The following is a 13,439-nucleotide window of genomic DNA, read 5'->3' as shown; positions in this document are numbered from 1 at the left end:
CATGACACGCATAAAGACATTAATTCATGTGTGGAAAGGATGGATGAGTGAGGACGGAAAATGAAGAGGAAGACGAGAGGAGTGGAGAGAGAAGGGGCAAGGGAATAAATTATGAACCTAATTGCTTTCTTTGTAGGCTCGTGCCACCCACAGATTAAGATGCAGCTGTTTTATCTCCACACTTCAGGCTGCCTCAGACTCTGCGACGGACAGTGTGAGGAGAGGAGAGAACTGTTTTGTGACGATTTCATTTCTCTGAATGACCACACTGGTAGTTGTAATTGCTAACAGCAGTCTCTACATTCATTTGTTCATGTGTTACGTTTATTTTTCTTGTTTCACACCTACACAGAATGTATATATGGATATGCTTTATATATACATATATATGTATATATATATGTGTGTGTGTGTATATATATATATATATATATATATATATATATATACATACATGCTCCATGTCAAGAACAATTTAACCCCCATAGCAACTGAGGAAGATAGCTTGGAGATGTGCTGAAAATAGATGTTTTGAGCTCCATAGCCACATGACTGCATCTATTTCAGTGTTTTCCTCTTGATCTTTCTTTTCCTCTCATAGAAAAAATAATCTCGACCACTATATATTAACCACATATAGAACTACAAACCAAATTCACAGGGCTTCTCCCTTTTACATAAAATGGCCCTAGGCCCTGTGGTGGAATGACACTGCCCTTGTAATGTTGCTCTAGTCGGTGTGTGACAGGATTGGAAAACAGAGTTTAAAAAAAAAAAAAGGAGAGAATGTGTAAGAGGGAGACAGATTACTCAGTCTGTAGACGTGCTCACAATGTTAATCCCAGTCCTAACTGAGAGGAAATGTGCCACAGCAATAACTATTAGGAATAACGACTCATGATAGTAATTAGGAATAAGAGAGGAAATGAGAAAATGTGATTAACGCAAACATTGTATGCAAAAAAAAAAGTGAATTCCTATAGCCAGGATCATGACGGGGTTGTTGTTGTTGTTTCCCCTTCTGAATTATGGAAGGTAAAAAACAAACTATGAATAACAGTTACTGTAAATTTTAATAATTATTTCAATTTTGGGAGATGTCATACTTGATATTTACTCTTGCATCCGGACTTTTAATACTGAGCTTCCAATACTTTCATCATTTAAAAGCACACATTGCCATGCTGTTTGTATGTTTTTCTTGTATCTAGTGCCGAAAGCACTTTGCACTTTTGACTGAGTTTACCACATTGATGTGATCCTGATGTGTTCACACTCGCTGACCTGCACTATCAGGGGCTAATTAAGTGTTTACATCTTTCAATTTTCTCGGGGAAATAGCTTCAGCTTCTGGGGGTTAGGTTTTCCCTAATGCAGCTGATGTCACAGGTGACTGCTGAAAGACACACACACACACACACGTTTGCACAGCTATCCTTTTAAGGACTCTCATTGACTTCTATTCATTTGGACAGCCTAACTAAACTGCTATGCCTAATCGTAACTAGGAAATTAGGCCTCATTAGTACCAGGATTTGGTTTCTATGAGGACTACTGGTCCTGACAAGGTCACTGTTTGTGCCAGAAAAGAGATAACCAATACAAGTACACACACATAAAGGAGAAAGAGACGTATGAAGCCATATTTGTACAGAAGAGACCCCCTCGTACAGGAGATTCTGTGGGCGTATGCCTCCTACCTCACAGCTCTGTCAATTATTCAAGCCTGTCCAGCACACCAGGCATACACAGTGCACACACCAACACTCACTCACACTGCTGTTGTGCCACACCACCTTTTCGCTTTTGCATGCCTTTTTATTTATTCATTTTAGTCCCAATGTGTTAGAAAGCAGGATTTACCTACCAAGGACCGCATATGAAGTTTTGCTGAGGTCCTGCAAAAGGGAGCAATCACGGTCTTATTTAAGTTACTCCACAAGACTCATTTATTTTAATATTAAACATGTTTCTATATATCCTAGTATGTGTAATGCAAGCTTGCTATTTACTTTTTTTACTGTCGGCTGCTGTAATTTACCTGTTGTGGAAATAAGGATTAAGGATAATGTTATTTTATGTTCCGCTTCGGCTCGGCTAAGATACTTCATGTTACTGTTGCCTTTCTGCATCATTTCCAGGCACAGTGAACAGTCAGATTACAAACTGTGCACCTCCAAACACTTGGTCCTTTTCCTGCTGCCATGCATTAGCATGAAATCAGATCAGTCACTCATGGTGTGTGGAAAATTGGCAGATAATTGATTGGCCTTTTTATTAAAACAATGTCGAGTGATTGGACTGCACCGTGACCAGACCCGGCAGTTGTGCTTTTGTTGTGCGTCTAATATGATACATGGTAACTTGCTCTTTTGACGTATGTGGGATTTAAACCACACTTGCTGACACAGTACCATCTGTATCCCCAGTGGATTTCTGATTAATTACTAAAAGTCGACAGACCCTCTGGTCTAAGACCTAGTTTTCTCTCCTCCAACCCAACCCACTCTGTCTCTCTCTCAGATACATACACACACACAGTGAAAGAAATAAGAGACTAAAGCTCTTCTGATGTTACTTTGGTTACTTGTGTGTTGTCAACTCCATTCAGGAAACTTAATTGGAGCTGCCTGGTGAAGGAAACAGCATCAACTGGGATTGAACACCTATTCAGGCAGCTGTTAATTGCTGTTGGCAGTGCATCCATTTTCAATATCACACAAAGCTATGAAGCCTCACCTGCTCAGTCATGTGCAGCGTGGTGATGTCAAGACACAGACATGAAAAGACAAAACTGCTACTCTGAAAAAACACAGAGAGAGTCATGTGCAGCTGATGAGCTTAATCAGCATCGTGTGAACTCATTTGCAATGGCAATGGAATGTGACAGACATTCATTCATATTTAAATTGTACGCACCACAGCCTTAACGCTGTCAACTTTTTATTTGTATTAGTATTAGTATTGTATTAGAAAAACGATCATTGTTAACAGTAAACTGAAATAAAGGAGACCTGAGGCACACGCACCACTCTGGTCAGTTGTTAGCTTTGTGCACATGACATGGCTGCACAGTATTCATTATCTGACACTAATGACCATGCTCTTTAAGGCAGACAATTATTACCCTCAGCAGTTAGTGCCTCAATTAAGTAGGGTTTCTTATTACCACCTTAGAACTGCAAATGTAGTAACACTTTAAATTATGGAACCTCCTCGGGTAAAACTGAAAAACTTACTGCATGAGAATCACGCCTTAACATCTTTTTAATTGTCCCCCCTTTTTTCGTGCACCCATCAAAAAATTAAATGTTTTTCCTGGGTTTGCGGTCACATTGATGGTGTTAAGTCCTGTTGGTGAAGAGTGAGAGTCGGTGTGCTGTAAATGGGACAAACTAAGAGAATTTTGGGTTCTCTTATGATGTTGCACGTGCTGCGACATCATCCAGCTCCCTTCTCACTACACTTCTAAAAATAGCTCAGCACCATGCGACTTCAGCATACTGCATCTTCTCACTTCAACTCCTCTGTTGCACAAGTGCATGAGCGCCTGTGTATGTACTCAACTACAGAAGAAAAGAAAGAAAAGCTAAAAAATCTTTGTCTGACTCTGCGTGTGTCAGCATATGGTGATGATGTAACCGGCAACAATCCCACTTAAAGACACTTGTGATGAATGCAGTCTTGCGCTCTTGATCAGCAGGTGTCCCTCAGACATTGTCATTTTGCCCGGGCTGTTTTATTATTCAACAGGATGGCCACTCTGATTAGAATCGCCAAACAATGTTTCCAGAGACTTACATCATCCATTATACATGAGAGTAAACTGAGTTGGAAACCATAGAGCAAAATAGGAGCGTCTCAATCCATCCACTGAACAAAACCTGTCTCCCTGCTGCGTTTCCTCACGTTACTGCACCCACTACGTACATGACATATGAGCACATCAGGGGTACGCAGGTGTGTGTGTGTGTGTGTGAGAGGGGGAGAGATACTCTACTATGCATTTGAAAATGAAGAGGGAGAGCTGTGCGCAGGGAGGTTTTTCATTCATGCATGCTTGCAGACATGTGACGGGGGTTTTGGGAGAGAGATGCATTGGAGGGAAGGGAGTGTCTGAGGGGGAGGATGAGATTAGAACAGAGAGGAAGAAAACATGGGCACATTAAAAATGAAAAGAGCAAACTTCAGAAAGAGCAGGTTTCCGAAGAGAAAGCATACTCAAAACTATCCGATTAATATCAGTCTCCATTTGAAAGCTTGATTAATAAAATCCTTAGATCGGTCTTTGAAATAGGGATGTCCCACTTTTTTGTGTCCGATACCGATATCAAAAACTCGAGTATCAACCAATATATAACCAATATTTTAGACCATTTATGAATGTATGAAGCTGTTAACAACACATTTGTGCCGAGTCATTTCAGAGACACAATTCTCCAATTGTGTAACAAATACTGTTCTCCCAAAAAGAAGATATTAATGAATTTATTAGTGAAACATGTGATATATAGGATGTATCTGTCCAATAGCCAGTGATTTTGACCAGTATCAGGCCCATACCGATACTAAACGATACCGATTACCATCCCTACTTGAGAGTTGACTTGACCACTATAGCTTTGGTCGTGGTGTAGAATCAGAAATACTTCCATACGCCACTTTTCAGATACTGCCGTGTCTTGATTGTCTGCTTGAGAGGACAGTTTAATTTTTTAATGTGTTCAGTTGAACAAAGAGAGAATGGATGGAGGCCACTGCTGGACACCTTGGTAAATATCTTTATTTTTAACAAAAAATAGTTTTTATGGTTCAAGTTTAAGTTATCACCAATGACTGTGATATAATAGTGTTTTAATGTAACTACTCATACAAACATTAATCGTTTTAGTGATGTGCCAGGTTAGAGAACCCTTTTACAATTCTCAATTCAAAAATCTCCTTTAATAACCAAGCAAAGTTGGTCTGCAAAAATCTCTAAACTAATCAACATTTAATGGGATATCAAACTGAATTGGGACCTTGTGAATCAGAGTGATATCTAGCCTTGATTGACATAATGAGCAAGAAAGGAATAAATTAAGTTTCCCCCTTTTGGGCCAAATCTGAAAAACCCTTAGTGGCATTTAACATGTAAATGAGCTCATTTAGTGTGATGTATTTTATACACAATAAAACATGGGCTGCTGATGGACACTGGAACAGTTAAACACGAGCAGCAAGATAGCACAGGATCAAGTTCAGTCCTGGATTAAAGATCAGATAAAAGTAGCTATTGTCATAGTGATGTAGAGGTGGAAGAACTTTTAAAGGTACTAAAAAAGGGGCAGTAACTCGTGTGTTTTGAAAACTGCTATGTTCTATTTATGAGACAGGTTGAAATGGGATTTAACAACCAACAAACATATTTTTCACATATCTCCCTGGGGAAACGCTTGTGGTTTAAAGTGCAATAGTGTTTAATGTAAGCCATGACCATAGTCACATAATTCATGTAACACTGCCCATTTTTTTGCTTTGTGAATGAGGTGTCAAACATGAAGGTTAGGTGTTCTGGCAGTTTCACTGGTGGGTGCAGTGCTTTTCAGCTGCCAACATGGATGTCACACAGCTCTAGTTCCCAAAAAGTTGTTGTAATTACATCCAGAATGTTTTCTGATCTGATGCCTGTATCAACACCCACCAAAACCACTACATACCACAGATGAACTAATCATTTTGTTTAGTTTTGCAACAGTAGCCGCACTTAGAACTCCTACAACCAAGTCACCTGAAATGGAAACATGTCACATTTCGCTAATTGCTGGGATGATACGGATGCTTGGTCAGACCTATGTGAATTTCAAGAGTAGCTCTGATCCCATTACGTAAACTTCCATAGGTATAACGTGAAACCTGACGCTCCCGCTTCACTGTCTGGTGATTTGTTTTGTTCCTCTGAGTGAATGGGCGAGGGTGAGTGAATATGAGCCTCTGCCTGGGTCTACAGTTCAACCGATACTGTGGCGTACCGATAGCGTTTCACAAGCTGAATAAGTCAGACACAGTTACACACACTACACTTCATGAACACTTTGCACTACATGTGCCGACTCTTTCACTAACCACTTGGCAGATGCTCGGACGCATCCTCAACAAGAGGAAGATGCACCTCAGCTCCTCCTGCATCTAGCTAGAACAATCTTCTGCTTGTCTGCTCATAAGTGAATGCAGACAAGTACTTATCCCATCCAAACTTAATCCACTTATTTGAAAATGTTACTTTTTACAACCACCTCCCCCAATACCCATCAGTTGAGCAGTTTCCCTGGATGAGTTTACGCTGTTAAACATCCGCCCACGTTTGGATATGAACCAAGCATTAATTAAACAAAAAGTATGTAATTTCTGCCACTTGTGGTTCTCTCAATCAAAACAATAACTGAAAACATAATTTGAGGATGTTGTGATGCACGGTGGAATCATGGAAATTGTTATCCAGGGAGAAATCCAACAGCAGAATGGGAACGAGTAGTCGTGATTCATTAGTGACAAATACACACAATACAATGCAAAAACGAGAAGACAACACACTCATAGTACTGAATATTTCCTTCCTAACTCTGATGTTTGACATGGAGTTTGGTCCAGAAGTTATAGATGTCATGAGTGGAGTGTGTGTACGATGTACATGTTGCTGTCTGTTCTGGTTGCTCATTAAATCCAGTTCGATGCAGTGAAATATTGCGATATTTTGCATGCAGATATATTGCTTTTGAGACACCTAGTATTATAAAGTTTTTGACTGATGTTGCCAATACACATTAAGCTTATTTTGGATTAGCATAAAAAAAAACATCAATTGATGTTTCAGTCTACTAGATGGTGCCAAGGGTTCACACATACTGGAGCTGTTGCGTGAGTATATCGCAATAAATGATTTTGCAATATCGTAACATGTTGTATCTGGCAATTCCCACCCCTACAGTACTTTATTGTGAATATACAGATTACGGTGTATTTTAAGATTGTCGGAAACGTTTGGGCTAATTTTTTTAAGATACTTTTAATACTATCCTAAATTAAAGTTAATGCAGTCATACATATTTCTAAAACCTCAAAATTTTCATGCCAAAAGGACAATTCTAAATTGATGATTGACTTTCCAATTGTCTCTCGTTTCTTTGGTTTAACTTGTTTCGTCCATTGAAGCAGAAATGTTGACCAACACAACAGCGCTAACACATACAGTATCTCCATTATTGATCCACATCACAGTCATCCCATCCCATTTCCCCTGTGGATTCTGATGCTGTTAAACAGCGCTTGATATATCGTTTGAGGGCGAGCAGTTCATGGCTGAAAATAGGCAATCTCTCCCCCGGCAGTGTTCCCACTGGTCTGCAATGTCATCGAAGCGGATGTCTCTCCACTGTAAACAATGGGCTGCCAAGCAAAGAGGTTTTTTCACTCTTAACACGCCTTAATTGAATTCTCCTCTCAGGTGGACTAATTGAATTGGGTTTTCTCACGGCACATATAGACGACATGTACAACTGCACAGCTGGAGTGGATGATGAGGACCTGTTGAGAGAGAGGATTGTTGGGGCTGTTGAGGGCCACAGGGACCTTGGAATGTTAATTGCAGTGCATTATGGGACATGTGGGAGCGAAGTAACTGATGGGGGTCTGATTAAAATGTCAGTGCACTAGGGGGCTCACCGCAAATTCCCCAACCACATACGGCGCTGAGTGATGCAGCTGTGACACTCTTCTGTCTCTCTGCTGTAGCCTACATGCATTTAACACGCAACTTTTAATTATAGTATAGTATTTGTTTGTGTTTTCTCCGCAGACCTTTTGAGATTTTTTGTTTTTATGAAAAGTTTGCACATGATATAAATACTCTGGAGTAGAAATGCCAGAAACTTTAAAAATCACTGTCGCACTAAAAGCTGAAAATGTGATTAAGCGCAACAATAAGAGACTTGGTGAATACATTATGATGCACTTTAAGCTTTTGACCTTCAAAAAAAAAACTAGACGGTGTATTAGACCTATTTCCGTCATTTGCATGGTTTAAAACTTCTCATTACAGGCAATTTCTAATACTCACTTCACAGTAATTTAGATTATTTGGCTGTATTTCTGGAAATAGTTTTCAGATTTGCACTATATTTGTATTCAAGTAAAAAAACCTATTTTATTAGTTGCATTTGTGTCAAAAATATCATGATACATAAACCTTTACATTCATTATTGTTTCAAGGGGGAATAGATTAGCACACAGTCTATTTGTGACCTTGGAAACAACAGAAGTCCAGCTACATCCTTGTTCTCCAGCCAGTTATAAGATAATTTCTTAGACAAGTGAGAAAGCTTGAGTGAGTTGAGATAGTTTTGTCATATAATAAATAAAGAACAGAATAAATGTATGCGCAACAGCAGACAGTCACAGACGAATAATCAGAAAGCGCTGTGGGAGTCCTAATCATTTGTTCTCTGAAAAATCTGCCTCATTCAGCACATTTATGGAAAGAAAATAAAGTAACTAAACAAAGGAGGAGGGAAAGAGTGAGAAGGATGTGCTCTAATGAAAAAACTGAATATCAAAAAATATTCTGTGTCTGTACAGTTAAAAGGCGAGTTCACCTGTATCTCAGTGACATTTTAAAAAGGACAAACACTTAAAACAGTTATGTAACAGACATTGACCTCATGACAGCAGAGTGACGGCGGGGCCACAGCAAAGACAGTCGCACCTGTCCACTTTCCTCGATGAACTAGGACACAATATCTCATTTGCATCAATCAGTATAAACCAGTCCTTTCATCTTCAACCCCACAGCTCTGTGATCACTGTTGTCCAATGTCCTTCAGCCGACTCGCGGGCAGAGCCCTCTCCTCTCGTCTCCGGCTGACAGAGAGATCAAAGCCTTTGCTTTCCCGCTCAGTGTCACAGAATACTGCTGTGTAAATGGGAAGTAATCTCTTCTCTCTCTCTTCTCTCCTCTCCCTCTCCCTCACTCGGTTTCTCGCAATACTTCTCATGGGCTGCTGGAGGGGAGACTGTGACCTGTTTCATAACCAGCAATCCATAAACATAAGCTGTCACAGGCACAGATTAACCACCGAGCACAAGACGCCTGCCTACGCCACCTTTAGTGTATTCCATTCCTAACCTGGCCGATCACCAACACGTCATCTGTGAGAGAACTAATGTGTTTTCATCCACATCACAAAACATTGTCCTGTAGGAATATCAACATTAATGTAATAATAAATAAGGCAATCGTGGTCCCCCGGGAGGATGAATCCTACTCTACATTAAATGCATTGACTTAGTGACATCTAATAGTGAGACTGCAGATTATAACAGATGAAGAACTCCTCTGCTCACCCCTCCCTTTCCCAGGTGCATCTGGGAAGTACGGTAGTAAGATGGCATTCTTCTTCATTCATGGCTGCTTCAAGGACCTGGTATACTTCCGCGCACCGTGCCCAGGCTGCACGTGTGGCCCAGATTTTGCAACATGCGAGAACTGAACTTCTGCCCCACCGGTAGGTGGAGTATAAGCCCCGCTCACCAAGCAGAAAAAAACTGTGAGCTGTGAGCCGCTAGAACTGGACATGTCCGAGGGAGCCGTAGCGTCGTTCTCTTCGTCTTTGGTCAGAATGTTTCCTACTCCCAGCGTCCCAGCGACTTGTGCCGCCCAATGGTGAAGTGGGATACTACAGGGTCCGCGATATGCGATCGGAAGTATACCAGGGACAGTCTTCGTAAAGCAAGGCTCTTGTCTAAAGTCTCATTCTAAGGATACTCTTTTCTTCTAATCGTCTCACACATCTTGATATGCTCCACCGGTTGTGAGACGCATCACCCTCCCAGACAAATGAAGTGTCACACATCATAGGCAGGGGCTACACATTACAACATCTGTGAAAGAAACAAAAAACTTACAAGAGTAGGTTTTACTGCGTGTGTACAGATTTGTTGGAAGGTTTGAATTTACACCTGGATGGTGGAGATAAGTCTTTATAAGGCTATTCTTTTAGATTTGGGTTTAGTTTACATTTAAGGATGCTACAGGTGCAGCAGGAAAAAAGAGGAAAGTCCAGCTCTAACGTTAAATATTCAGAGGATTCAGAGTCCAGGCTATCCTTCAGACAGACTGGAGAAGAGACGAGAGCATAAGTCGATGCCGACAGACAGCACTTCAGTGCGTCCCTGCCTGCATGTAGATTGATGTTTGAGTGTGAGGTGGGGGGACGCGGGACGGAGAGAAACCCCTTCCCTTTTTTAGTGTTTGATTCCTCATTCGTGGGATTGTGTGCAGGTGGAGAAAAAAGTGATAAATATTGGATGTGATTCAGCTGCATTTCCCCACCAGGAGAGGAGAAGAGGTTCATTCTGCCATTACGTCTGAAAAATCAATCTCTGAATTCTGTGAGGGAGTGAGACAGATGATGAGAATTTAAATGACTAAATTGTGTAACGTGTGTGTGTGTCTGTGCACGTGTGTGTGCTGAGTGTGAGTTTGCAGAAATGAGAAAAAGAAAGGAAAAGCCCGTATTTTCTTCACATGTACAAGTTAAATACTGCACACACACACAGGTTTGGCCAGCTATATTATTTTTTTTTACAACACTGCATTGACTGAACAGCTTAACCAAAGCCTAATCCCTTACCTAACCATAACCAGTTCATGTCAACTACTAACCTTAACCTAGACACAGACACAGAGACTCAGAAATGGCATTCTGTCTCATTACGACCTCCTGGTCCTGTCAAGATCAGTGTTTATACCAGAAAAATGTCCTGAAGACACACACACACACACACACACACACACACACACCCTACAAATGACGTAATAGCACATAAGCCCACATCTGTTTGCTTTGGAGTGTCTTCTTCACAACGAAGTCAAGGTCATTCATTGACTGAAGTCAAGACAAAACACTGGGGAAAAACGTTGGATTTTACCGCGCGCATCTCACTCAGCATCGCAGCACACGATGTACACTTCATGTGTAGACACACACACACACACACACAGAGCCACACGTGCTTTTGCAAACTGCAGCAGTCAGCACAGCACATGATGCACAGAGAGCATACACTGTTTGCTGCTGCTGCTGCTGATGTTGTTGCAGCTGGATGCGGATCTGACCATTAAAAATCCATACATCCCTGACTGTATACATACATACATACATACACATAAGGAGACTTTGTCTCCTTCATAGGGGAGAGAGCCGTTAACAGCTTTTAACGGATTGGACTCCTGCCAGGCAGTCTGAGTCCTTTTTTTATATATATACCCAGGCTGAATACATTAACAGCCGCTTATGTATCTGCGCTGTCCTCTAGTAACTGGCCGTTAAAGGTGATCACTGCAAACGGCCGGATCGATTCCCTTGTGATTGATTAATTGATGGCTGGATCATTTGCCATGCAGCCAGGGCGTGAAGGCACCAGCAGCAGCAGCAGACACTTTGCTGCTGCTACATGTCTGCAACTGGGGGTCGATGCGGCCGTGCAGGACACAGAGGGGGGGAAGCATCTCTTTGTTTTGAAAATAAATAAATAAATAATAATAATAATAATAATGCAGTGAAAATCTATAGATAACATTTTTAGAGCGCATGCTATATATATATATATATGTGTGTGTGTGTGTGTGTGTAGAGGCTGTGTGCTATTTTAGGTGTTGCCAAACTGGGGAGCGTTTAGTGAGTCACAGTGAGCCTCGCGCTTTGCCTCTGCATGACTTTCATTACACAATGATGCTTCATTCACAACAACAGAAGAAGAAGAAGAAGAAGAAAACGCGCCAGGGGCAAAATATTCTCCTCCAGCTCATTCAGCCAAAGCTGATGAAGGAAAATTAGGCAATTACAAGGTAATTGTGACCTTTAAAGCTGCAGCGTTGTTGGAGGAGATTAAAGGAGGAGGGCTTTTACGCACACGCCCGTGAGTACGGGACAGTCCGCACACCATGCGGACAAAAGCGCACAAAAGCGCACAGAAACCCATTTTTGCGCACAGGCAGCCAGGCAGGATTACGCAGAGGCAAATCATAAAAAACACACGCATACATAGACATACACACAAGTGGCACTAATTTGAAGTTCACTCCAGGCTCTCTCACACACACACACACACACCTGGAAGCAGGAACACATGTTAGGTTCTTCTGCGGCTGAAGGCGCAGAGCTCGACCCGGCTGTTACTCACCTAACTTTTGCCGCCACGGAAGATATCGCATCGTTTCTTAAATTCTTCCTTTTGGACACGGCAGTTCCCATGCTGACATGGAAACGACGCGGGTAGGAAAACAGTTCATTCCCAAAAAAAATACAAAATAAAAATAGAAAAAAACAACTGAACACGAAGGACAGAGCAGGACTGCGACAATGGAAGAGAGAGAGAGAGAGAGAGAGAGGGAGAAAAGAATATAAAGGAAGGGAAAAAAAAACCGCAACAAAGACAAAGTTGGAGATGGGAAATCCAGGAGCTGGTAGGTCACGTCCGAGTCTGCAGATCGAAGAGATGAAAAAAGGAGAGAGGTGGACGGCAGTCTCTCTCTTTCCCTCCCTCTCCCTCTTTGTGTGTGTGTCTCTCCGGATATGAGCACCTACGTGATGCAGTTGCACATCTGTCAGATTGTGGCTGAAAATACTCAGAGCGCTCTCTCTCTCTCTCTCTCTCTCTCTCTCTCTCTCCCTCCCCCCTCTCTCTCTCCGTCATTGATCGAAAAAGAAAAAAAACGCAATTGGAGGATGGTGTGGTGATATCATCATTATACTCATCATCATCATCATCACCTCAAAGTGGAGGGGGCGTGGCTGGTGTAATATCCTGGACCCGGGACACTTAGTGTGTGTAAAACCCCCCTATTAATATTTTTGGACCATAATCTATGTGTCTTTGTACATTTACTACATTTTCTATTTTAGGAAACACACACACACTTGGAGAGGACACTCAAAGACAAAATGCATTCCCTAGCAATTTACCCCAATCTTGAGCACCACAACTACATGCCTGGCCCTTAATCTAACCCTAAAATAAAGCAAATCTTAACCTTCCAAAAGCCCTGTAAAGATCTACTCACAGCACAGCTGTTCTTGTAAGAACATTACATTGACTTCTGCTCATTTTGAAAGCCAAACCAAAACCATGACCATCTGAACTTTAACCAGAGCCTCTGAAATGATCATGATTCGGAAAGTTTGAAAATCGAAGCTTATAGCAATTAGGATGAAAGTGGCAGTTAGCCACCAGGGGGCGACTGTACTGGTTGCAAAAAACGACTCCGTATGAAAGGAAGCCTGTGGGCAAACAAGTCTTTTTCTCACTTGTTTTATGACATCAGTCAACATTTCCCTGAGGAGTTAATGGTCTCAATTGCTAGTTTCAGATCATCTTCAATAGAACATGGTGACAGTTTTGT

The 13,439-nt window shown here is 41.5% G+C and overlaps 1 protein-coding gene across 3 annotated transcripts in view; it reads right to left on the bottom strand.

The window, feature by feature from the left end:
• The window catches only part of nsmfa (NMDA receptor synaptonuclear signaling and neuronal migration factor a), a 35,561-nt gene extending 22,936 nt beyond the window's left edge, over positions 1-12,625 (bottom strand). For all 3 annotated transcript variants that reach the window (XM_044053725.1, XM_044053727.1, XM_044053726.1), the window contains exon 1: positions 12,221-12,625. In XM_044053725.1, the coding sequence (XP_043909660.1) occupies positions 12,221-12,291 (71 nt within the window). In that variant the 5' untranslated portion in view covers positions 12,292-12,625. The remainder of the gene's footprint in view (positions 1-12,220) is intronic.
• Between the last annotated feature and the right edge of the window lie 814 nt (positions 12,626-13,439).

This window comes from Solea senegalensis, linkage group LG21 (genome assembly GCF_019176455.1).
Source record: "Solea senegalensis isolate Sse05_10M linkage group LG21, IFAPA_SoseM_1, whole genome shotgun sequence".
NCBI lineage: Eukaryota > Metazoa > Chordata > Actinopteri > Pleuronectiformes > Soleidae > Solea > Solea senegalensis.
Note: the sequence above shows the minus strand (reverse complement) of the source record. Positions and strands in the feature narration are given on the sequence as shown.